Source organism: Trachemys scripta, chromosome 2, assembly GCF_013100865.1.
Source record: "Trachemys scripta elegans isolate TJP31775 chromosome 2, CAS_Tse_1.0, whole genome shotgun sequence".
NCBI classification, from domain to species: domain Eukaryota; kingdom Metazoa; phylum Chordata; order Testudines; family Emydidae; genus Trachemys; species Trachemys scripta.
The window spans coordinates 33,533,816-33,560,160 of record NC_048299.1 but is presented as its reverse complement, the minus strand read 5'-3'; the positions used below and the strand labels follow the sequence as shown (position 1 = coordinate 33,560,160).

The 26,345-nt window shown below is 42.0% G+C and overlaps 2 protein-coding genes across 9 annotated transcripts in view; one reads left to right on the top strand and one right to left on the bottom strand.

The window, feature by feature from the left end:
- ENKUR (enkurin, TRPC channel interacting protein) overlaps positions 1-11,121 on the bottom strand; it is a 21,372-nt gene extending 10,251 nt beyond the window's left edge. Inside the window, exons 1-4 of one of the 2 annotated variants that reach the window (XM_034760233.1) lie at positions 10,934-11,121; positions 10,364-10,458; positions 6,858-7,003; positions 2,913-3,142 (exon numbers count right to left, since the gene is read on the bottom strand). In XM_034760233.1, coding sequence (XP_034616124.1) covers positions 2,913-3,142; positions 6,858-7,003; positions 10,364-10,440 — 453 coding nt within the window. In that variant the 5' untranslated portion in view covers positions 10,441-10,458; positions 10,934-11,121. Of the gene's footprint in view, positions 1-2,912; positions 3,143-6,857; positions 7,004-10,355; positions 10,459-10,933 lie in introns of those variants that run through there. The other variant, XM_034760234.1, reaches the window with a different exon arrangement.
- A 146-nt stretch (positions 11,122-11,267) lies between these two features.
- On the top strand, positions 11,268-21,335 carry THNSL1 (threonine synthase like 1). Of its 7 annotated transcripts, none has more exons than XM_034760226.1 (4): positions 11,268-11,425; positions 12,444-12,491; positions 15,579-15,620; positions 18,528-21,335. In XM_034760226.1, the coding sequence occupies exon 4, from the start codon at positions 18,567-18,569 to the stop codon at positions 20,784-20,786; it is 2,220 nt and encodes a 739-aa protein (XP_034616117.1). In that variant the 5' UTR covers positions 11,268-11,425; positions 12,444-12,491; positions 15,579-15,620; positions 18,528-18,566; the 3' UTR covers positions 20,787-21,335. The 7 variants fall into 7 exon arrangements, with proteins under 7 accessions (XP_034616117.1, XP_034616115.1, XP_034616116.1 ...); XM_034760224.1 differs by having other exon boundaries at positions 18,520-21,335; XM_034760225.1 differs by lacking the exon at positions 15,579-15,620 and having other exon boundaries at positions 18,520-21,335.
- Positions 21,336-26,345: the final 5,010 nt, after the last annotated feature.

Below are 26,345 nucleotides of genomic sequence, written 5' to 3'. Positions count from 1 at the left end.
TCGCGGGTAGCAGGGGAGGGGGCGGAGACTTTGGGGAGGGGGCGGGGTTGGGGTGGGGCTGGGGCCCCTTTAAAGTGTCCTCCTTTCGGAGGCACTAAATATGGTAACCCTAAACACCGCCCCTGCCCCACTTTGTTTTTTTGGTCAGCCTGCCTGCATTCTTCACCACTTGTAAAAAGTCTCTCCGGGGTGCTTCCCTAGCCAGGCTGGGGACCTCATCATACCTAGTTACCACCACGGGGTTGGTCCAGTACAGGCCATAGTCTGTTGGGCATTGCAGTGGGCCCTGGCATTGTGGGCCTGCTTACTTTGACAAAATAAGCCCCTACTGGGATCAATAAAAAGCAAAAATGTCCATGGCAGTAGCCAAGGCAGTCTCTCCCTATCAGGCTTACCCCTGGGTTTGCTGCACTCCTCATAGAGCCAGGAACCACCCCCTCAAAATAAGCAGAGCCCTGCAAATCCGTGGATATCCGCTTCATATCTGCATCCGTGGATGCGGACCATTTTTTGTGGATAGTGGATTGGATGCAGATACAACTGTGTGGGGTTCTACTCACCAGCGGTGCCTGGCCGGTGGCGTCTGGCTCAGGCAGGCTGGGGGGCGCAGCACGCTCGGGGCTGGCAGCCACCAGCCAGTTGCTGGGGCTTGGCGGCAGGCCGGAGTTGGGGCTCTCCATCAGCTGCTCGCCATGCTGCTTCCTGTCCAGCAGCTCAGGCCCCTGGGGCAGCACCAACATCCCCACCATGGCCTGGCCTGCCTCAGAAGCACTGGCCGTGCTCCCAACCTGCCAGCTCCTGGGCAGTGGGGCCTGCCCACAGCTGCAGGGATTGGAGCAGGCGGGGCCCTGGCGCCCCACCCCTCTGCCCTGCTGTGATGCAACACGTACTGCTGCTGCCATGGCGTGTGCAGTTACTTGCGAGCCCCCAGGAGCAACATGCAGTGTGACGCTTCTTCCCCCCAACCTCTGCTCCCACACCGCCCCTTCTCGTTGAGACCCCACCCTTGCGCTGCACCTTACCCCTAATCCTGCCCTTGCACCCCCTCTTTCCTGCAAGACCCCATCCCCCCCACTCAGTCATCTCTGCACCCTCCCCCCACCCTACTACCCTTGTGACACGGCTTGCTGTTGCAGGTGCGGATACACATAAAAGACAGCTAGTGGATCACGGGTTGATTCTGGCGGATGTGGATCCACATTTTTGTATCCATGCAGGGCTCTAAGCATAAGGGCTCCTCTTCCTGTTTCAGGAGATATTCTACTTATTCCCTTCTTGGGGCTTTCTCCCTTGCAGACTGCAGCGTCCTCCTTTTAAAGCCCTTCTCCCTACCATTCATGATTGGCAGGGCTGGAGGGTCAGAGCTACCTTAGTACACAGACTCTCCCAGACCCCTTTCCTGTCAGTGAGGGGTTTATACACCCCATCACAATCCCTCTGTGTAGTGTCTGATGCTTGTCTTTTCCTCCTGCACAGTCATCATGTAGGGCCTGATTTTTCACTGACTTGCACTTTGAGTAGCCAGCCATTTACTCCTCTGCAGTCTTGGCTTTCTGTTTTGATAGCACTTTATACCCTCACTACACAGTTGTAAATGACTAGTCAAGGTGCAAAATTCTGGAGAAACAGGACTAATATTTTTTTAGCTGCTCTGGAGCCCAATGGAGGCTGCACAAGGATGTGGCCTTGCAAATGGAGTTTCACAATAAAGGAGTTTCAATGTGCACTGCAATACACTGAAAAAGTTTAGGATTTTCATTTCTCCTTCACTAGAAATGGAATTTTCATTGTATTATTTTTGAATTTGGCCCATATTGGAAGATATGTTGTCAGCTGTTAGGTGATAGTCCTTGTAAAAATATGGCTCTTGGTAGTATGTACAGCAATGTCCATTTTACTGTAAATAATTTAAAATCTCAACCCTGTCATTAATAATATTACATACAACCCCCTCCAAAAGAAAACTATGTTAAAAGAGTGTTATGCACTTTTCAGGGTCATGCATTCAACAGTTAGAAAATGCCAGATTTGATGTATCACAGTTACAGAACTAACTGAAACTCTGTGCCCTCTTTTTGTCCTGGGGTGGAGCCCCACGATTCTCCCACTTTTAGACCAGGATCCTGGAGTTACAGCCCGTTGTGTATCTCCCACAATTACTCAGCAGGCCCGACTGAGTTCAGCCTCTGCAATTCTTCCCTTAGGGAGCTTGTGACTAGAATTTGTTGGAAATTTCCTAACAAAACAGTTTACTTGGAAAATGCCAATCTATGGATCCCAAAATGTTTCACAAAAACACATGGAAACCTGCTTGTTTCCCTGCCAGCTTGCCAAGTGGGCTCCTGGGGAGTCTGGGCTTCAAGGGTTTGTAGCTCTGGGGCAGCACCACCATGAGGTCTGGCCCAGGGCTGTGGGATCTCAGGGATTCCAGGCTTTCTGCAATTGAATGGAGAGATTAAGGATACGTCTACACAGCAATTAAACACCCACAGCTGGGCTGGGTCAGCTGACTCGGGCTGCAGGGCTGTAAAATTGCTGTGCAGACTTTTGGGCTCAGGACAAGCCAGAAGCCCGAACGTCTACACAGCAATTTTTAGTTCTACTGCCCAAGCCTCATGAGCCCAAGTCAGCGTCATGTCTTTTATTCCAGTGGTGCCAAAAGTTTGTTGACAATACAAGAGAAGGGGAATGAGAATATTCAAAGCTTATATCTGATCCAAACCTGAACAAAATTTCATGGTGAAAAGAAAAGGCACTTCTCTGGGCGTAGGGCTTTCTCCCTGATGAATTTCAAATGTCTGCTGCAAACAATGGAGTATTAGAAATTCTCAGAAAAAGTCAGATGCATCTTTTAAAATGAAAAGTGTTAGGCAACCCAAATATAACTCACCCTATAATTTAACGAAACATACCTTTTTATTAATGTATTTTGGGACAAGTCCTGAAGTTTCAAGGAGATATTTGTTTCCTTGTCTTGTGTCAACACAAATAGGTTGAGGCTTCTTAGCCACTCCCATGATAACATCTGCTGCATTTGTATTTATGAAATTCTTTTTACTTTGAATTCCCATAAGTGGGTGATCTGTCACGTGTGGCACTGATGGTATTGTTAGTAACCTCTTTCTTCCTTCATCTCTTTTTCCTGTGGAATTAAGCATATGAACATCCTTGTAGCTAGTATAAAGTAGTAAGTAATTTTTTAATGTTAGCATTCTCAGGCATCTCAAGTGGGAGAAACAACTAAAACTGAAAGAAAAAAATGTACAGAATTATTCTGAAATGAAAATCAACTAGGTTAACAACATAAGAATGGCTTGGGGAACTACTGTAATGAAAAACTACTTAAAGTTCGTTGGACCAAAAACCTACAGAAAATCTACATGGCTTCTGAGTAGGTTTTACACTGTAAAATCCATTTAAAAGTACTATCGTATAAGACTTGATCCATATGTTTTCTGCTAGCTGTAGGAGAATTATACTACTTAACTTATGTTTTACCATCATCAAAGAAATATTTTTAAATTGTGTATAATATTTTATAAAATTAAACATGTGCATTACTTTATTACTTTACATGGAAGAGAAAAATAAAATGTTTATACTTACGTATTTTAGCTCTCTTTAATACATTTTGTCTTTTTTTAAATAAGTTACTCAAATGGTCTCATTTTGCTCTTCATTTCATCTGCCTTCCTATCTGCTCTGTTCCTCTATCTGCTCCTAAACCCAAGCAAATGCTTGCCCGATCCTCCTCTCTCCCTATGCATTCTGCTCACGCTTTTGGCTTCCTTCTCCCCTGAACACACTGTCAAGTTGTCTCAATCCCTCTCTCACGGAAAGACCGCTGGCAGTTCTAGTCCTACTGGGAGCTTCAGTCACTGAAGGTAGCTTCTGTTTCCTTTCCTCCTCTTGTGTGACAGCAGCCCACTAGTGAAAGCTGTAGCGATGGCTCATCCTCTTTGTTTTCAGCTGCTTTTACAACTACAGAGGCAGCTGGAAGCAAGGAGAAGATGCAGTACCAAATAATCAACCAACTCTCTGTGAGCCACCAGTAAGTGTTCAGTGGGCCATTAGTGGGCCACAGACCAGAGTTTGAGAATGAATAAAAGTATGTTTCTGTACAATGGATTATGTGGTAAAAGACTAACAGTAAAAGCAGCTTTTGTAAAACTGTTGGGAGGTACTGTTATTCAAGAGAGCAGCTGTTTTATTTGTAATACTGTACCTTCAATTCTTGACATATTACGTTTAGGCACTACAGCACATATGGTACATACTTTCTTTGTAATTCTGTTTCTTTGAATTGATCATTACACAGGATTCTCACTCTTGGGACTCAAACATTTAGATGGAGACTGACTGGGAACTCTCAAAACTAAGGAGTTTTTGAGGGTTGCACCCTTATCACACCCATCCACCAATGCCAAGGGGTGGAACACTCTTCTCCAGCAGCACGAGTGGTGCAACAGAGTGAAGCACTCAACTGTCATTCCTTTTTTGAGCAAAAAGATGAAACATTCAAGTACATCCATACAGGTAAAAATCCTGGGAGATTATATCAGTAAAGAAGCAGAATTACAATGTAAGTGATTTCTCCTTCTTTAAAGACACCATCATCTAGGATTCTCACTTTCACAGTGTACATAGCTTGAGGGATGTTCTTTCTACTAAAAAATTCAGTAATACACACTGCATCCGACAGTGATGAAAATATCAATCCATATTAAATAAACAACTACACCTCTACCTCGATATAACGCTGTCCTCGGGAGCCAAAAAATCTTACCCTGTTATAGGTGAAACCGCGTTATATCGAACTTGCTTTGATTCACCAGAGTGCGCAGCCCCGCCCCCCCCGGAGCACTGTTTTACCACGTTATATCCGAATTCGTGTTATATCGGGTCGCGTTATATCGGGGTAGAGGTGTAGTAAGGTTTCTTTCCTTTTTTAAATAAGGGAAAGGAAGGATCTGGGACCTCCAAAGAACATCAGCCAAAAAAACAAAGAACTTCCAGACTGAATCCAATAAAATGAAAATTTGCCAACCTAAACAAGGGGTAGCACAAAAGAAACAAAAAATCTAAACGGTGGGAGAGTTCACACCCCTTTACTTCAGAGGTATAGGCCTGGGAACCAATGAAGGATTTACTGGGAGCGGAAGGTTACAAGAAACGTAAATTACATAAACGTAAGCCAGGAGGGTCATGTAGCTACCTGCATTTGTCTACGTTTAAAACATCCCTGAGGTTCATAGCGAAAGCTGCTTGCTCTACTTCTGATAGTGTAAGAGAGGATGTGACCTTCTAAGTATCAGCTATTCAGGCCATACTAATAAGAGATGGTAATAATTGGGGCCCTACCAAATTCACGGTTCATTTTGGTCAATTTCGTGGTCATAAGATTAAAAAAATTATAAATTCCTTAATTTCCCATATTTAAATCTGAAAGTTCACGGTGTTGTAACTATAGGGGTTTTGACCAAAAAGGGTGTTGGGCAGGGGGTTACAAGGTTAGGTTTTGGTATTGACACCCTTACTCCTGCTCTGCTGCTGCTGGAGGCACTGCCTTCAGAGCTGGGAAGCCGGAAAGCAGCAACTGCTGGCAGGAGCCCAGCTCTGAACACTACTGCCAAGAGCAGCGCAGAAGTCAGGATGGCATGGTATGGTATTGCAATCCTGACTTCTGTGCTGCTGCCTTCAGGGCTGGGCCCTCGGCCAGCAGCCGCCACTCCTCAGCTGCCCAGCTCTGAAGGCAGCAGTGCAGAAGTAAGGATAGCAAGGTCTGGTATTGCCACCTTTACGTCTGTGCTGCTGCTAGCGCGGTGCTGCCTTCAGAGCTGGGTGCCTGGCCAGCAGCTGCCACTCTCCAGCCACCTAGCTCTGAAGGCATTGCAGAAGTAAAGGTGGAAGTACCAGGACCCCCCTACAATAACCTTGCAAACCCCCATAACTCCCTTTTGGATCAGGACCTCCTGTTTGAGAAATGCTGTTTTCACCCGTGAAACCTGTATAGCAGTGGTTCTCAAACTTTTTTTTCCGCGGACCAGTTGAAAATTGCTGAGGGTCTCGGCGGACCACTTAATGATCTTTCCAAATGTTGTTTGTACTGTTAGCTAACTATTGTAAAGCACGTTGGATAAAAGCGTTATATAAAAAAAACCTTAGTAATAATTAATGTTTGTTTGTTCTACAAATAAAAGCACACAACTCATATTTTAGTATCAGTAGTCTAACCTTTCTAATGTGTTGGATGTGCCCTCTCTCCCACACCACAGCAGCCCCCGAGCTGGGGCTGGGAAGGAGGGAGGTCTCTCCCTCTCTCCCCCGCCCTTCATTCTCTTGTGTGCAGCCACCCAGGCATGCACCTTAGAGGTAACTATCCGCAGACCACCTGAATGGAGCTCTTGGACCACAGTTTGAGAACCTCTACTTTATAGCATAAAGGTAAAAGTACACGAAAGACCAGATTTCATTGCCCCCGAAGCCGCGGGACCGGCGGACCTCCCGCAGGCATGCCGCCAAAGGCTGCCTGACTGCCGCCCTCATGGTGACTGGCATGTCGCCCCCTGCGGCTTGCCGCCCCAGGCACGCGCTTGCTGCGCTGGTGCCTGGAGCCGCCCCTACTTTTACATAGCAAAAGAAGGGAGAAAAAGCATTAAAAAAAAAACCCCAGAACAACGATTATTAAACCACAAATACTGGCGAGAACACAAAGGCAGTCATAGCATATAGAACTAGTTTAAACTTTAAAAATATGACTAGATTTCAGGTTAATGGGTTCATTTTCAATACTGATACAAATCCTAAAAATACAAGAAACATATGTTACTTTTCACATATTTATGCCAAAAACATACTGTCTGGTAGCTTTGGTTCCTTTGAATGTTTCTGAAGAAAGTTTTTTGGAGATGGTACTTCAATTTTTGCTGGTCCCATAGTTTTCCATGGAGCTCTATTTTCTTCTATTTCATGTTTCACAGATGGTCTAAATGTTGATATATATCTTTAATGTTGAAAAAATAACCAGAAAGTAGTTAAAAGTCAGAAAGTATTTTTTATATATTATATATATATATATACACACACCTCTACCCCGATATAACGCTGTCCTCAGGAGCCAAAAAATCTTACCGCGTTATAGATGAAACCGCGTTATATCGAACTTGCTTTGATACGCTGGAGTGCGCAGCCCCCCCGCCCCCAGAGCACTGCTTTACCGCGTTATATCCGAATTTGTGTTATATCGGGTCGCGTTATATCGGGGTATAAATATATGTATTGCAGTCTTTGTCTATAGCTAATATTCAAATAAATGTCAAGTATCAGAGGGGTAGCCGTGTAATGTCGTGGCTCCACAAAAAATGCTTTGGGTACTGCATACAAAAAGTAAGACATTATAGCAACATTTTTATGAGATTAAAGCATACTTTTGCATTACACACATTGCTTGGTCTTCTTTTTAAATCATCTGCATCTTAAAATGACATTTTCTTGTGGGTCTTCAATCCAGCAGGATTAGCACATCAACTTCATTATACTTTGTTCAAAGATCATTCAAAATATGCATACAGGGTTTCTGAATGAAGACTTCAACTACATTCATGGGACTTTCCAGAGTTGAGCATATACAGTATAAGGAGAGAGCAAGCCACAATATACAATACATACTTTACGTAGCATTCCTCCAAAAGAGGCAGCTTCTGCCAATGGACAGAGCAAAGAACCACATTATTAGTTGTTATTATTATTAATAATTATTATTATTGGTACTGCTGTAGCACCTAGGGGCAATAGTCATAGACCAGAACCCCACTGTGCTAGGCACTGTACAAATGTTTTTAGATTATATTGCAATCACTTATATTGAGGCAAAAAACTTACTATTTTTCAAAAATGGATTCGAAATTTATATTGACTATGACAGCATCTATAGTTACATTAGATAAGATAGAATTATATTACAAAGGTATACACAGCCTCATGCTTCAGAACATATGTTAACCACTTATTGATGGGGGTTGTATAAAAACTTCTCCTATGGGTGTGTTATTTCATAATTGTCCCCTGGCTGCAGGGTTTCTTTCACCTTCATTTGAAGCATCTGGCACTGGCTAATGTCAGAGTCTAGACTTAGGGTTCGTCTACACTACCCGCTGGATCAGCGGGTAGTGATCGATCTATCGGGAATCGATTTATCACATCTAGTGTAGACACGATAAATCGATCCCTGATTGCTCTGCTGTTGACTCCTGTACTCCACCGCGGCGAGAGGCGGAGTCGACGGGGGAGCAGTGGCAGTCGACCCTGCGCCGTGAGGATGCGAGGTAAGTCGACCTAAGATACGTCGACTTCAGCTACACTATTCTCGTAGCTGAAGTTGCGTATCTTAGGTCGATTCCCCGCCCGCCCCCGTTCCCCCCAGGGTAGACCAGGCCTAAAAGGACCATTGGTTGGAGCCAGTACAGCAAGTTCTATGTTCCAATATCATATACTTCTTATAAGGCATAGGGCTGATCCTGAATGACTGAAATCAATGGCAATTTTGTCACTGGCATCAGTGAGTGCAGATTTAGATCTAAGAGCCCAGGCATGGAAGCATTTATACACTATATGTCCATAATTCTGGACATGATATCTGTAATGCAATAAGGTTGTTCTCCTTGAGAATGGCACCCTAACTTACTTTGTTCAAAGGGGTGATTACTTGTGTGACAAAAACCTGAAAGGAACAATAATAACAACAAAAGACATGTGGATTTATGGGCACATCTATCTGTTGTCAAGATATGGATCCCTTGTGGTATCAAATTGTAGTACCCAAAAAATGTTTTTTGTTAATAATAATACATAATAATAACATTGAGATTAAAACTGGAATGTATCGAAGTCAAAGAACAAACTGTGCAGTCCTCTCAAATGGCTAAACCCTAAGCTGTTACCCAACAATATGTGACGCATTTTCAAGTATGGTAAAGGCAAAAAAAGACAATATATATAGTACAACCTAGTTAATCAAAAAAAGAACAGAAGGAATTACTTTGGTTAAACAGGTTCAGCTGAATGGGAGTCATGGTAGCAGCATTAACGAAAATGTGCACAGAAGTAAAGGTGTTGCAAGTGCCAGACAGATCATTTCTTTTTATTACAGTCTTTAGATGCGGGTGATCTAAAAGACAGGGAATCACCTTCAAGTTAACAGGGAGATTGGGATTCAAGAGATTTCACATAAATAGTACTGTATTGTACTATTTTGTTTTGCCTGAAAAATACTTTGTGTGACTTATTGTGGAATACTGTACAGCTGTTTTCTAGGTACAACCAGATCATGAATAAAAGTGAATGGACAGAACAGGTTGCAACTACCATGGCTCAGAGCTTGTAAAACCATAGAGAGAGAGAGAGAGAGAGAGAGAGAGAGAGAATGCTATTAGCATTAAGGTGAATTTCCATTTCCTTCCTGTAGTGGTTCCCTATGGTTCTGATCACATAAATAAGAAATGCCTAGCATTTCCCTAAGTTGATTAAAGGATTTTTCAGAATCGTTGGGTTTTTCATTTAAGAATCTGCTTTCCTTCTTCAATCATGCAAGCTAAGCTACTGAGGTCCAGAAATTGAGGTTATTGTCTCTGACCTCTGGGTAGGAGATAGAGCTTCCTTCTCATACAATTTAAAAACTGGAGAACAAAAAAAAAATGTAGAGCTTTTGACATGTATGAGGACAAGGGTCTTAGGATAGCTTCTCTCCTTGACTATTCTTATATCATGTCACTGGATTTCCCCCTCTTCCTTCCCAAATGTGAATCAGACAAGTCCCTTTTAATGTGCTAAATATTTTGTGTAATTTACAAGACAAAGTGAAGGAAATAATTTTTCAGTTATGGAGGACTCAGACAATGGGCTATTGAGGGTAGCAATGCAACATAATTTAAATTAAAAGCTCCTCAGGGCAGGAAACACCTTCCTCTCTATTTTGTATAATGCCAAGAGCATTGCTGGTGTACATTAAATAATGAAAAGATGAACAGGCCTGCAACATGCTCCATTTTTCATATATAAATGGCGCAGAACCCAGGAATGTGACAAATTAGCAATGTGGACCCCTTAGTTGGGTAAAGTCTGGACATCTTTGTCCTGTTAACTCATTAACATTTCAATTTATTTTATAAAAGGAGTGCGCAAAAGGTTGTATTAAATTTGGTTTGTTTTTATATAATAATATAATGGTTAGTAACAAGCCATAGCAAGTGTGTTGTTTGGGTATATATTTACAGCTTCGCCATATCAATTCCCCATGTGAACCAATAAAAACTGGAGTGTATTAGACAAAGTCACAGAACAAATTGATTCTTTCTTACCCTCGTACCTTGGTAGTTTGATAGGCTTCTCCTCCACCCGCGGTAGGAGATTATATATGCTCTCTTGGGCGCACAGCGCTGTCATCCTTGGCCTGATGGGGCCCTAGGGATAATGCATTTATATTGTATGCACTGTTGAGGAATCTCCCATGTTTGTTCCCTCTCTTTTTTCTTTGTCATTTTCTCAATCCCTCTTTATCTGCCTCCCTTTCTCCATCTTGTTTTTCCATCCCCCCCGGTACTCCCCCCCTTTTCTCTTCCACCACTCATTCTTTTCAGCCCTTCTCTTCCCCTGCCCCCTCCTTTCTCTCCTACGACCCTCTCCCACACCATCTCCCTCTCTTCATTCCTCCTCCTCTCCAGCACGCTATTCCCCCTCATTCCCCTCCTATCCCCATCACCCCTCGCTCCCCCCACCTAGGGTGACCAGACAGCAAGTATGAAAAATAGGGACTGGGGGTAGGGAGTAATAGGAGCCTATATAAGAAAAAGACCCCCAAATCGGGACTGTCCCTTTAAAATCGGGACATCTGGTCACCCTACCCCCACCCGTCCCCTTGGCTCCCTCCTTCCCTCACCTTGCTCCGCTTGGTCCCGGTTCAGAGAAGATGATGCTACTAGGGATTTGCCCACTGTTGTCTCTTCATTTGCTATGGGAAACTATTGCTTAGTAACGCCTGTGTGGAGGGGAGGGGCTATTTGTGACCTCATTTCCTTCTCTCTGAGCCCGCTAGCAACTTAGGGGGCGGTACACAACACCAAGAATGGGAAGATGGATGCTGCGCACGCGCACGATGCTGAGCAGGGTGGGAGTGCCCCTGTGGCAAGAGCGCTGACGTAGGACGGGATGCTTTGAGAAATGTTTGCGCACGCGCTATTGTTGCTCTGTGTTGGCAGGCTACGGGGGCGATTGCTGCGCATGCGCAGCCCGGAGGTGGTTGGTGCGGTGCCGAGCGGGAGCAAGTTCCAACTTGGCACGGCAGGATAGGCTGTTGAATCTCACGTTGCTCTGCTGGCGGTGCGGTTAATGTCTGGGTTCTGAACCTCGCGCCTGGCCCGGCCCCTCCCGGGTACGTTGACCCTCAGGGACTCATTTTAGGGCTCATACTGAGTTACTGGGGCCTCTGCCCGTCCTCGAGGGGTGTTGCAGTGACGAGGTAGCCGTATCCTTACGCCCCCGAGGGGCTCTTATGGCCGTGCGGAGTCAGCCGTATCCCTCCGCCCCCTGAGGGGTCCCTATGGCCGTGCGGAGTCAGCCGTATCCCTCCGCCACCTGAGGGGCCCCTATGGCTTGTGGGGTCAGCAATATCCCTCCGCCCCTTGAGGGGTCCCCATTGCAGTGAGGGGGCAGCCATATCTCCACCATCTCCTTGAGGGCGAGGTCCCCGTTGCAGCGAGGCAGCTGCCTTTTCTCCCCATCCCCATTAGGCCTGAAATGAAGTCGTCAATATTGCATTAAGAAGAACAGGAGTACTTGTGGCACCTTAGAGACTAACAAATTTATTAGAGCATAAGCTTTCGTGGACTACAGCCCATATTGCATTGTTTATTATAAGTTCAATTTCATAGTAATAGTAGAGAAAATTTTGGTAGGCCTGGTTGAAGAAGTTAGGTCTATATACTCTAATTTTCCTCTGAAACATAGTTTGCTCCTTCATGTAGTATATTGAAAAACAAGAAAACCCATAAGTGTAGCCTGGCATCTATGTTGTATCCATTTTCTGCCTTTTTCTCAGTGGAGATGATAACGCCGTTCAGAGTTACATTCCCTCTTTTTTTCTTTACAGCTCCCTTCCATATCTACTGACATTTTGTAACAAATCTTTCTTTAGAATATGAAAAGCTCCTCAGCACAGGGACCTGATCCTTTTATGTGTCACTTTAAAACATCACATAAACCTGTAGTGAGAATATATAATTACATACAACAAAATTATGGTAAGAGAAAATTAAGGTTGCAACGTCAAGTATTTAGAAGTTAGCAAGTGCCAGAATTAATATTGTCTGTGCATCCTTAATTCGGCCTCTTGTGTGTATGCATTGTGATATCGTCTTTAATTTCATGATCACTTATTATTTTTTCCACAGGACCCCAGCCTCATTCAATATACAGGATGAATGGTGCTCATTGAATAGGTAGCTATTCAATATTTGGTTGTATTCTGATCATTCAGTGTATGATCCCATGGCTTATATACTGCACAGCCTTCATAGCGTGCTCTGAACATATTTATTAATTTCCTCATGGGCTTTGTTATGGTGCTCTTCAGTTTAGTATCTGAGGTCTGGAACTGAGCATGGGTGGCAGGTTTGTAGAAATTTTGGTGGTGCCCAGAACCCCCCCCCCCAACTCTGCCCCCCACCTGCCTAAGGCTCTGGGAGGGAGTTTGGGTGGGGGGAGGAGGTCTGGGGTGCAGGTCCTGGGGTGGGGATTAGGGTGCAGGAGGGGTGCAGGGTGCAGGCTCTGGGTTGGAGTTTGGGTTCAGGCTCTGGGGTAGGGGTGTAGGAGGGGGTGAGGGGTGTATGCTCGGGGAGGGAGTTTGGGGTGGGAGGGGGTGCAGAGGGAGGGTATGCAGGCTCTGGGAGGGAGTTTGGGGGCAGGAGGGGGTGTGTGGGAAGGGAGAGGGGGTGCATGCTCTGGGAGGGAGTTTGGGGATAGGAGGAGGTGCAGGGGTGAGGGCAGTGGGGATGAGGGGTTTGGGGTGTGGGGGGGCTCAAGGCTAGGGCAGAGGTTTGGGGTGAGGGCTGTGGGGCTGAGGATGAGGGGTTTGCGATGCAGGAAGGGGCTCAGGGCTGGGGCAGAGGATTAGGGTGCGGGGGGATGAGGACTGGGGATGAGGGGTTTGGGGCATTGGAGAGGCTCAGGGCTAGGGCAGAAGGGCAGGGTAAGGGCAGCCCGCCCTGCCATTATGGGAGGGGGGCACTAGGACCCTGGGGCAGCAGACGATGCCAGGAGCCGGTGTAGTGTAGGATACCGCTCCACATAGGAATGTGCTACACCGGCAGCACAAGCAGGCACTAGAGGGGCATGTGCCACTTTCTTTCAGGCAGGGACGTGGCAGGGCAGGGGGGGAGACGCGCGGAGAGAGGGGTGGCAGGCGGGGGCCGGGGCCCACTCCAGGCAGAGTCAGGGGAGAGACCCAGCTGCAAATATTGGTGGAACAGGTCCCCAAGCCCTGAATATTCCTGGAGCCCGGGCACCACAAAAGAATATAACTCGCTGCCTATGGAACTGAGGTATTTAGGTACCTAACTCTCATTGAAATCATTGGGAGTTAGGCACTTAAATACTTTTAAGGATCTGGGCCTGAGTCCTTCTCAAATGTTGATAAATTTATCTTCACAACTCCATGGTTAAGATGGTGGTATTATGCCCATTTTACCGATGAAGAACTGAAGCATACAGAGATTAAGGTCAGAAGTGTCTTCCAACTTTGAGTGCCCAATTTGAGACATCTAAGGCTTGATTTTTTTCAGAGAATTTAGCATTCTATAGCACTTCATTTGCTCAGAGCAGAATTCCCATTGAATTCAGTTGCAGTTATGTGTTCAGCACTTCTGCAAATCAGGTACCAGGTATCTCAAGTTACGCACTAAAAAAATGAGGAAAAACAATCAATAGATTCCAAGGCCAGAAGGGACCATTATGATTATCTAGGTGGGCCGGGATGGTTTGTTTACCTGCTGCGTCCACAGGTTCGGCCAATTGCAGCTCCCACTGGCTGCAGTTCGCCGCTCCAGGCCAATGGGGGCTGCGGGAAGTGGCGCAGGCCGAGGGATGTGCTGGCCGCCGCTTCCTGCAGCTCCCATTGGCCTGGAGTGGTGAACCGCAGCCAGTGGGAGCTGCGATCGGCTGAACCTGCGAATACGGCAGGTAAACAAACTGGCCCGGCCCGCCAGGGTGCTTACACTGGCAAGCCGCGTTGTCATGAACATACAGCTAAGGGTAGCATAAAATCCCTCCTTTACCTGTAAAGGGTTAAGAAGCTCAAATAACCTGGTTGGCACCTGACCAAAAGGACCAATAAGGGAAGAAGATAGTTTTTGTTTTGTCTCTCTCTGGGTGTTCTCTCCGGGTCAGCAAGGAATCAGGGCAGGGAAAATACAGCTCCCAAAGCCATACCTGAACTAAGCATCTAAGATTACAAATTGTAAGTAATAGGAATGAAATGCGTTAGATTATCTTTTGTTTTAGCTTGTGAGTTGTCCCTATGCTAAGAGGGAGGTTTATTCCTGTTTTTTTGTAACTTTAAAGTTTTGCCTAGAGGGGAATCCTCTGTGTTTTAAATCTTATTACCCTGTAAAATTACTTTCCATCCTGATTTTACAGAGGTGCTTCTTTTACTCTTTTCTTTATAATAAAGTTTTGTTTTTTAAAGAATCTGATTGGTTTTTAGTTTCCTAAAAACCCAAGGGTCTGGTTTGTGCTCACCTTGTTAACCTATTTGGTTGGTATATTATTCTCAAGCCTCCCCAGAAAGGGGGGTGAAGGGGCTTGGGAGAATATTTTAGGGAAACAGGAACTCCAAGTGGTCCTTTTCCTGAATCTTTGTCTAACTCAGTGGTGGTGGCAGCAGTACTCAACCAAGGACAAGGAAGGATTTGTGCCTTGGGGAAGTTTTTAACCTAAGCTGGTAGAAATAAGCTTAGGGGGTGTTTCATGCGGGTCCCCACATCTGTACCCCAGAGTTCAGAGTGGGGAGGGAACCCTGACATGCGTGCCAAAGGTTGCCGATCCCTGATCTAGTTTGACCTCCTGTATAACACAGGCCATAGAATTTCCTCAAAATTCCTAGACTGTATCTTTTAGAAAAACATCTAATCTTGATTTAAAAATTTCCCATGATGGAGAATCCACATGACCCTTGGTAAATTGTTCCACTAGCTAATTACCATCACTGTTAAAACGTTACACCTTGTTTCCAGTCTAAATTTGTCTAGCTTCCACTTCTAGCCATTGGATGGTGTTATACCTTTCTAGATTGAGGAGACCATTCTCAAATATCTGTTCTCCATGTATGTTCTTGTAGACTGTAATCAAGTCATCCCTTAACCTTTTTTAAAATAATTAATTTCAAATCAAACATCCAGACTTGGTATTTAGGAACTCTACATTGGGTTGTTTATTCATTGTTTTCATGGAGGACTAATGGCTTGCGTGTTTTTGAAAAATGAGGATGATTAATTTTTGAATGACACACTAAAGTTTATTTAACCCTCAAGGTCTTCTTCAGGGAGCCAGTTGAACTTTGCTGTATACTTTGGGTGAGTACATAAAATCAGCTGACTCCATCAGGGCCAGTGAATGCCACCCAGGATGTGAACTCATGTGGAGCTTATAAACTCTGCAAGATAGAGACAGCCACTAGGACAAAGAACCTCTTTGATTCTATAGAGCTAATAAATTTTGCAACCTTCTCATTCCTGTGGCTCTCTTTGTTGTCATGTCTTCCATCTTCCATGCTCATTGTAACTGATACACATTTTTGTATCTAATCCACAACAATGAATCTCAAAACATTTACTACTGTCTACTATTCACTATATGCCACTAAGTCAAAGCAGCTGTCTGCAACATATTTAAAACTCTTCCATCTGCTCATCTCTGTATAGAGTAGTGGGTTTTAAAATAAATAAACCCCCTACACTTAATTTTATTTCTCTGTGTAGGTCTGTAGTGTTGTCATCTGCCTACAACAGATACCTACTCAGACTTCATCCTGTCTACAAATACTAGACATAGATCAGAATATCTTGTTCTGTAAAACAGGCAATGTCTGCTATGCAACTTTGCCTGTTGTGGGTGAAGGACAGTGGGGAGTTGTGTGCATGCAACGTATTGCTTTTTAATTATTAATTATTTTAGAATGTGAAAAGTAGTTTTAATATTTATTATAGCCACAAAATGGCTCATTCACAGTTTATGATAAGTTTATTTCTGGTCTTGTAACCTGTTTGTGTAAACTTTATTTTTGAATTTCTAGAGTTTCAAATGTTAGGGTTTTTAAATTTTTTCACGTACAACATCTTATTATGTTTACTTCCTGATTTTTATAATTTGTTATCACAATCTTAACTGCCTTCATGAAGTCTTTGTTCAGGACTAGAATTTATTACTATATCTATTTCTCCATAGTAGTAGTTAGTAATAGTAAAGCATTGTTTTCATCTGAAATTTTCTGGCATTCTAGATTATGCAAAGGCACAAAAATTAGTAGTCTGAAAATTAATTAAGTGTTTAAATATAATGCCATTAAGCAAGTAGGCAGAATACTGGGACCCAGACTGAATCCTTAAAATCTAATTATTAGGAACAGCTGGGTCCAATTTTGCTTTTGAGTCAAGAAATCTGTGCAAAAACCTTCCAAAAAACCACAGCTGAACCCACGTATCCTGTGCCAGCAGAGTGGCTTTTTTAGCAATTAAAAGTGAATATTTTAAACTGTTGCTATTTTTGTTTTATGTAGGTTTAAGGACATTTTGTTTTCATGGCTTTTACTGTAACTGTGTACAGGTTATGGATAATTTTTAAAAATGTGATCCTGAGTTAAGTTAGTTAAATTTTTGGCCTGGAAAATAAACACTGGTCATTTTGTAGTTGTTTTTTAAAATGTTCTTGGCAGTTTTAATATTGCTATCCCAAACATAGTCAATGATATCATAGCAATTGTGAATACCCAGTATGGCCACTGTCTTGCATGGCAGGAATGACCTCAAAAAGTCATTCGTAACCAGCAGTATGTAAATGATTATTTTTTAGATTAATTATAGATTAATTTCCCAAAGAAAATGTGACAATGCTGTTTATTTTAAATAATATATATTTTTTAGCTAATAGCCATTAGTAAATAACAGTAACAGAGCAGCAGATTTTTTTTCAAGTATAAAATGGAAAGAGGCTCAGTAAGGCTTTTGTGCAGTTTTGTGCTGATCGTTTCCTCTTGTGTGCAGATTTTTGACTACCCTAAACATCACACACAATTTCTGCTCTGCAATTCATGTTGACACTGGCACTGATTTCCCAAAACAAGCAAAATGGGACACTGCTATTGAGAACAGCTTGATTTATCAGTTTGAGTGCTTTCTCACACCAAGGTTATTCTGAGAGTAAAATCACTTCTGTGAGATCCACTTCACTCTATTTTCTTTCTTTAATTCTGTTCAATCTATATCAAATGTAAAAACAAATATGATTCTACCCTAGGAATACTTGAGATACTGTTTGTTCGGTATCATGTCTATCTAAAAGGGAATTGGATGAGCTAGAGCCAGAATTGCTACAGTAGGTTCATGAGTTTCCTATGAGTTTAAGTGGGTTGTGTAGCATTCTTACTTTGTTGTCTTTAAGAACAAAACCAAACCCAAAACATCTACATGTAGGGAAGATATCTTATAACAAGTTTTTAGGTTGTGAAAAGATAAACATTTAGTCAGTCATTAGTCAGGGGCTGTCTGTGTTTAAAACATAAATCTGTGCTATTAAGGAAACAGTCTATCAGTGAATATTTATATACTAAAAAGTAGCAAATAAACGTGTTAGTATATATTTCAGTATTATAGCATTAGGTTTTGAGGGCTTCTTTAACAGCCAACAATTCTTATTTATCCCGAGGATATTGGCCTCAAAAGTTAATATTGAGTGTCCATCCAGCACCTACTGTTTTGCAGTTAATTGCGAGTAGTTCAGCTTACAACCCTTAGCTGAGCCTACTGACAGAGTTAGGGCACACAGAAAGAGACTCATTCCTCTAAGTTGTGTAATACAGATCCCCTTCCTTTCGGGACAGCGCCAGAAAGACATCAGATCTGAGAAATTGAGTTTTGGTGGTGTCTGGTAACATCTTTAGAAATCCTGCAACATTTCAACATTTTTTTAAAAATTAAACTACATGTTGTATGCAGAGGTAGTATGGGGGAAGTTATTTACTAAAATCTTGCATTGCTGAAAGATTTGTCACTAAAAGTGAGATGGTACTCTGTAAAAGGTCAGGATGTATTATTTCACTGATAAATATTTACCCCTGTGGCATTATGAGAGACACTGTCGTAATTAGCTTTGTATTCTAAGAGACTGATGTTTTTTGTTTTGTTTTTTAATTTCACATTACAAGGTTTTTTAGGTAGGTTCCTATGAATTACTAATTACTTTTTTTCCTCTTTATAGTATTTAAGTTACTTGTCAAGTTGGCTTGAAAAAGCAGTGGAAAGAAGATGTTTCATGTTGTTCGGTATCAGCATCTAAAATTAACCCAGAACATTGGTTCTAGTATACATCTAAAGTTGATTTTTCCAAGAGCTCTTGCATTTGCACAACTGTGGAAGTCATGGCTGTCAACTCTTTCTCTTGTTGGAGACCAGAATATTGTCCTGATGGGACCTCCTGGATCTGGGAAAACAACAGTTGGGAGAATAGTAGGTCACAAACTCGGCTGTCGTGTCATAGATGTGGATGATGATGTCCTTGAAACAACCTGGAATATGAGTGTGTCAGAAAAATTGCAGGATGTTGGTAGTCGGCAATTTATAGAAGAGGAAGGAAAAGCCCTGTTAAAGTTTTCAGCATCTGGAAGTGTAATTTCCCTTTCTGGATCCAATCCAATGCATGCTGCCAGCATGCAGCATGTGAAGAAAAATGGGATTGTTGTGTATCTGGATGTACCCACAAGAGACATAATAGATAGGCTGGAATTAATGAAAGTGGATCGTATTGTGGGGCAGGATTCTGGAATTTCTGTGAGAGACATACTTCAGTTTAGGAAGCAATTTTATAAAAAATGGTATGATATCCGTGTTCTTTGTGAAGGTGGACTTACAGCAGAGGCTGTAGCAGATAAAGTACTTGATGCGGTTAAGAGATATCAAGACTCAGAATCAGAAACTTTTATTTCAACCAGACATATAAGGTCTGAAATGTGTGAGCAAAAAGGCTCTGTTAAATATTTTACTGAAGCTGTTGTTGAGGGCCTAGCATCTGATGGTGGACTCTTTGTTCCTGAGAAGGGGCTTCCAACATTCTCTGCTGGAGAATGGCAAAGCTTAGTAGAAGCAACTTACATTGAAAGAGCTCAGATTATATTGGAAAGATTTATACATCCTGCTGATATACCTGCTTTCAAGCTGGGAGAAATTGTTGAGATTGCTTATGGAGAAAACTTTACTTGTTCTAAAATTGCCCCTCTTAGGTATCTGACAGGCAACCAGTTTCTCCTTGAGTTGTTTCATGGACCAACAGCCTCATTTAAGGATTTGGCATTACAGTTGATGCCTCATCTATTTGCATACTGTATTCCCAAAAGATGCAATTATTTGATCCTAGTAGCTACTTCTGGAGACACAGGGAGTGCTGTCCTAGATGGTTTTAGTCATCTTAGTGATACTGACAAGCAAAGAATTGCTGTGGTCACTTTCTTTCCTGAGGATGGAGTAAGCCAGATTCAAAAATCACAAATGATTGGCTGCCAAAGAGAAAATGGGTGGTCAGTGGGTGTCAAATCTGATTTTGATTTTTGCCAGACAGCTATAAAAAAAATATTTACCAATTCTGATTATTCTGGCTTTCTTACTGTAGAATATGGAACAGCTTTAAGTGCAGCAAATTCTATAAACTGGGCTCGACTACTTCCCCAAGTTATTTATCATGCCTCTGCCTACCTTGACCTTGTTCATCAAGATATTATTACTTTTGGAAGCCCAATAGATGTGTGTATTCCTACAGGAAACTTTGGCAACATATTAGCTGCATTATATGCAAAAAGGATGGGAATCCCTATCAGAAAATGTATTTGTGCATCCAATGAAAATAATGTTTTGACCGATTTCATAAGAACAGGTCTTTATGATTTAAGGGGAAGAAGATTAATGCAGACTTCATCACCAGCAATAGATATTTTGAAGTCTTCCAACCTTGAACGATATTTGCATCTGATTGCTAGTGGTGATGGACAGCTGGTGACACAATTATTTAGTGAACTGGAAAAGCAGTGTCACTTTCAGTTGCAGAAAGATCTACTTGAGAAGCTTCAGCAAGACTTGGTGGCTGGGTGGTGCTCTGAGGAGGACTGCCTAGCTGCCATCCACTCTGTATACAGTACTACAGGGTATATTTTGGACACACACACTGCTGTTGCTAAAGTAGTTGCAGATCGATTACAGGATAGAACATGCCCAGTTATCATTTCATCTACAGCTCATTATTCCAAGTTTGCACCTGCTATCTTGCGGGCTTTGAGGATTGCAGAAATAAAACAGAATCCATTAAGTCAGCTTCACTTACTGAGTTCTTACAGTCCTTTGCCTCCAGTCCATAGGGGCCTATTAAAGACACTGAAAGAGAATGAGAAGCAGAAACATCAGATCTGTGCTGCTGATGTGAATGTCATGATGGCACATATAGAAACTGTAATACAAAATCAGTTTATGAAAGTTTTCTAAGTAAACTCACATGGTGTTTATTATACCAATTTAAATATTTTCTTCACGAAAAAGTCATGTTTTAATAAATGCATAGTACACAAGGTCTTTGATAAGTTTATATTCTGAGTATACTTTCTCATTTTCATGTTCAGTTAAAACACTTTAACACTGATTTTAAAAATGTTTGCATGCGTGTGAGAATTCTAATCCTGGTGAATGGTTCTTGCTTGAAAGCCCAAGAGACTGAGGGGCTGTTTTACAGAAATAGTATAGTATGGACAGCAGTAGCGCATGCTTCCCCACACAACCCTGGCAGTGTGCCTCAATCCTGACCTAGGAGCGAGCACTTCTAAGGTGAAAGGGTAATCCTGTCTGAAACTGCTAACAAGTGCTACAGGTGTGTTGTTGTGTATTTGGTATGTGCTGTGAATACTTGTCCACAGGGAATTTAGCTAAACATTAAACTAATCTCACACAGGGCATTGAAAAGCCTTCAGGTGTAGTAACAGCTTTCATCTTCTCATCAGCTGGGATACAATGAAACTGGAATCCTTGAAGTTAAATTACCTATATCATCGTATCCATACAATCCTACATATTCCAATATGCTCTCTCTGTATATATTGTTTTTGTATTGACGATATAATCACATATTCTTTTTCACTGTTAAACATTTTTTTTCTTATCATAGGGGATAGTATTTTGCCTTATAAATTAAAAACCTCCAGTCTATATGTTTTATTACCACCTTTTAAAGCATATTTCTTCCCTGAATGTGCTTGCAACTTCTATTAGCCTCTGCGGAGGCTTTTCTATTTGAGCTCACAAGTTTATTGCACCATCTTACCAAATAGTAGAAGATAGTAATATCAGAAGCCTTCTTGGATGAAAATATTCAACTGTTGAATTCCCATCCTTTGTATCAAATTTTATGTTTGTGTTCGGGACCCCCCCGGGCTTCTGGGGATATTCAAAATTACTTTTATTTTCATGTCATCTTTAATTTTCTCCCCTTGATTTTTGAGTGATTTTTATGTAACTGAGAAGCCATGGAAAATGATTAGCCGAAGATTGAGGCAAAAAAAAATTTTTTAAAAGCTTCTAAAATCGGATTCTACTGCACCTTATCCCTCCTTGCTAAGGCAAATCTATTTTAGGTCACATGGTCAAAATACCCTTTCTGTATCAGCTATTGATTAGTGGTTTAATAGGTGTTTTGCATCAAAAATAATAGATCTAGATGTCAAAGTGCAAAACTGTCTTAGATCAGTTTACCTTATATCTACTAATTGTAGATTGTATTTGGCAATCAAAGGTGTAAAGTTTAAGTACCCGCTACATGGTATAATGTGCTTGGTGATAGTATAAGCCAGGGATCGGCAACCTTTAGCATGCGGCCCGCCAGGGTAAGCACCCTGGCGGTCTGGGCCGGTTTGTTTACCTACTGCGTCCGCAGGTTTGGCTGATCGCGGCTCCCAATGGCTGCGGTTCGCCGCTCCAGGCCAATGTGGGCTGCGGGAAGTGGCGCAGGCCAAGGGATGTTCTGGCCACTGCTTTCCGCAGCCCCCATTGGCCTGGAGCAGCGAACTGTGGTGGGAGCCGCGATTGGCCGAACCTGCAGATGCGGCAGGTAAACCGGCCTGACCCGCCAGGGTGCTTACCCTGGTGGGCCATGTGCCAAAGGTTGCCGATCCCTGGTAGAAGCTGATTGAAACAAGAATGGTTTGTATATGTTGTGTGATAATGATTACAAATAATATCATGTTCTGTGTATTAAAGGTGTATCCCACTACAAAGTTATGTGTACATGTGTAATATGTAGTAGTTTTCTTTTCCTTGCCTTTGCTATTCTCTAATAGCTTTTCAGGACATCTCTGGTTATTTTTTCTGCTGTTTTTAGCTCTATCACACACACATTTTTGCCACAGTAATGCTAGAATCACATTTTGTATTCTTATCTTCAGAAATGAGGCCTAAAAATAAGTATTGAAATGCTAAATGCTGGAATTTAATGCAGTACAGCATTGGAGTGTAGAAAAAGGTATTATGAGTTTATTACTGAAAAGGGTTGATGGTGCATCATGTTAGTACACGACTACCCTTTCACTTCTGGAGCTCTGAGTTTGAATTCTTCCTTTTGGTCCCAAGTAACAATAAATGTGATGGTCTTACCATGTGTGCTCATTACAAAACCTGTACTGCAATATGCTAATAGGGATGTTTCAAGATAGCGTGGGCTGGGTTGCAGCACTGAAACTCAGACCATTGCTATTTGCCATCTCTCTCATGAGTATTAAAACTTACACATGGTTACATTACGGTTTAAGGTATCTAAGAAGAGAAACTTGATTTAATGAACAATATAGAGCAAAGGAAAACAGAATCTAAACAAGATTAGGCTAAAAGTCAATGGCCTGTGTAGGAGTGGTGTATTTGATTTATAAGGGAATAAGACAACAGCTGAACTATACTCATAAGAGCAATATTTTATGTACAAGGATTTAATGTAGTATGGCTAACACTAATATTTCAAAGCTCACTGAAGTACCTCGAATTTGGTTGGTTATTGAGGAAAAAATTCAGTTGGGTTCCTAGGTGACAGTTCCTTTGATATGAAGGTAATCATAGTTGGCACTGTTATCTGGGAGAGGCTAAGAACTGAATGGATTTGGAAACTGAACATTTAATTCTCTCATGCTTATGCTATGTCTACACTAAAAAGTTAGGCTGATCCAGTTATGTCACTCAGGGGGGTGAAGAATTCTTCTGTTGACTTAGCTACTGCCCTTCAAGATGGTGGATTAATTACAGCAATGGGAGAACTCCTCCTAATCCTGGAGTGAGTGTCTACACTGAAGTGCTGCAGCATTTCTAGTGAATACATAGCCTCAGACTTAGAATTCTAAAGCTAAGGTAGAGAGAGACATAAAGGCAATGCCTGGGGAGCTTTCCACTGCTACTGTCTGTTATACCTGTCCTGGCAATAGATAATTATTAGACTTTGTCTACACGGGCACTTTGTTGGCAAAACTTTTGTCGTTCAGGTTTTTTTTTTAAAAACGCCTCCCCCCTCTCCTCCCAGAACGACAAAAGTTTTACCGATGAAAATCGCTGGTGTGAACAGCGCTTTGTCGGTAGGAGCGCTTTCCTGCTGACAAAGTCACTGCCACTTGGGGAGGGGGGCAAGATTTTTGTTGGCACAACAAAATAGCAGTCTCCTGCTGACAAAGAGCAGCTACACTGCATGCCTTTTAGTGTCGTGTCGTAGTGTTGCCAAAGCCTTAATTAGTTTCTCAAGTTGCCCAATACCTTTCATGAGGACTAAATTCACTCAATTTTTTTTAAAACAATGTGTTTCATTTCATGCAACGTATACCAAAACCTATTTAGTGTTACAAATACTGTGTTGCACTATTAGTGCTATGCAATAATGTTTTTACTTTTACCAGGAAAATGATACATGTATAGTATTTGCAGGAAAACATAACATCAGCATTGGGATGTGTGGATACTATCAATACTGTTTGGGCCTGGGCTGCACACCGGTTGCAGTGGTTTAAATAAAGGTGTGGTGTTGGAAGTTAATTTGATGTAAGCCAGGGTTACACAGTGTAAGTGTGTCCACATATAAAGCTACACTAGTTTCCCTAAACTGGTGAAGCATCACATCTTTTGTTAAACTCTTACAACTTCTGAGTGTAGATGAGCCTCTGCTGACGCACTGCTATCTCATGGAAAACTTTAAAGGACAATTGTTGTAAGAGTTCTGCTTATATAATGTCTGTATTTATATATAGATATTTACCTATGGATATTTGCATGCAAATATGATCTGTGTTGCTTAGGAACTGACCAGTTGTTCATAAGTCACCTTAAGTCATAATTCTGTTTCTGTTATCAACAAGTACCTGCGATACCAGACTTGACTAAAAGAATGAACAGAAGAAGCAAATGAATTTCTAAGGGGCAGTCCTGATTTCATGCGAATGTCCCTAGTAATAAAAATGCAGTTGTTTTCATATATCATGATATAGATTATACAAATTGTGATATTTTAGCACAATTGTCTCTAAATAGAACATTCATCAGTTTTCCAAAAAATGTCAGCTCTGCATTATTCAGGGACATCAAGAACATAAGTAAGTGTAAGAATTATTCAACCACACTATATTCTCTACTCTTCCTGTACTGTCTACATAGCTGTTCCTATTCACTATATGAGGGTCGGCAACCTTTCAAAAGTGGTGTGCCGAGTCTTCATTTATTCACTCTAATTTAAGGTTTTGCGTGCCAGTAATACATTTTAATGTTTTTAGAAGGTCTCTTTCTATGAGTCTATAATATATAACTAAACTATTGTTGTATGTAAAGTAAATAAGGTTTTAAAAATGTTTAAGAAGCTTCATTTAAAATTAAAATGCAGAGCCCCCCGGACCGGTGGCCAGGACCTGGGCAGTGTGAGTGCCACTGAAAATCAGCTTGTGTGCCATAGATTGCCTACCTCTGCACTATATATTGTCCCCAACAAATATTAGGAGATCAACTATTTTAAATTTTCCTGCCACATCTGTTTTTTTCCCACTGTCAAACATGCAGTATAGTTCCAAACTGTATCTAATGTTCAGCCTATGCTAACATAATCATAAACTGCAGCTTATAACTTAGTCCCAGCTGTGTCTTACTTGTCAAGCCTTCATCAATATGATCTAATAATGAATATCTATCCATATGAGTGAAGTAAAAGAAATCTCTCACCCTATTGTAGGAAGAATATAAAAAATCACTAGCAGTATGCATCTAAACATATTTATATTGCACAATAGGTTTATATGGTGCTGTATAGATATAAACGGTTTCTTCTTTGAGGAGTTCACAATCTATGTGAAAATAATGAGCAAATCCATGCCTACCTAACCTCCCCACCTATCTGTTTACTACTTGTGGAGGGGAACTGGTTGCTCTTAAGCTTATGGGAAATGAATGATGCAGGTGATATGGAATGTTTTGTTTTACGGTCACTGGTCTGAAACTGGCCCAGATCAGTAGTGACCAAAAGTTGTTGTATCTGACTGTTGGACCTTGTGGAATGAGTTGCCGGTCTTGGTCTGGTAGACAGATATACTCATCACAAAAGCCACCAACTTTAGCACATGTGTTAGGTACCTCAGCCAAGAGCAAAGGATTAAATTTTACTATGTTTTTCCATATTGGCCAAAAGTGTGCAAGGCACTTCATAGAAATATATTATTATTATTTTATTTGTATTATAGTAGCACCTAGGGGCCCTGGTCAGGATTGAACCCCCAGCATGCTGGATGCTGTGCTCTGAAAATCTGAGTCTAAAAACATCACCCAGAGAAAGTAATAGAAATCATACAACAGGCTTTCCAAACCCAATCATTTTTGTTTATTTTATTAACTTGTGTTACTTTAATGCTACCCTCTTAGCCCTTTCCATTTTGCTGCCTTTGTGGCCCCCAGATTCTGGGCCTGGTTTGGTCCCTTGCATCAGTTATAGCAGCACAAAAGCTGCTCTAATTTATGACCAGCTACTGGTGGCCTTTAGGGTCCATTCTA

What these genes read in the sequence shown, in the direction of transcription:
- THNSL1 (XM_034760231.1), top strand. Translation starts at nt 18,567, where the DNA reads ATGTTTCATGTTGTTCGGTATCAGCATCTAAAATTAACCCAGAACATT.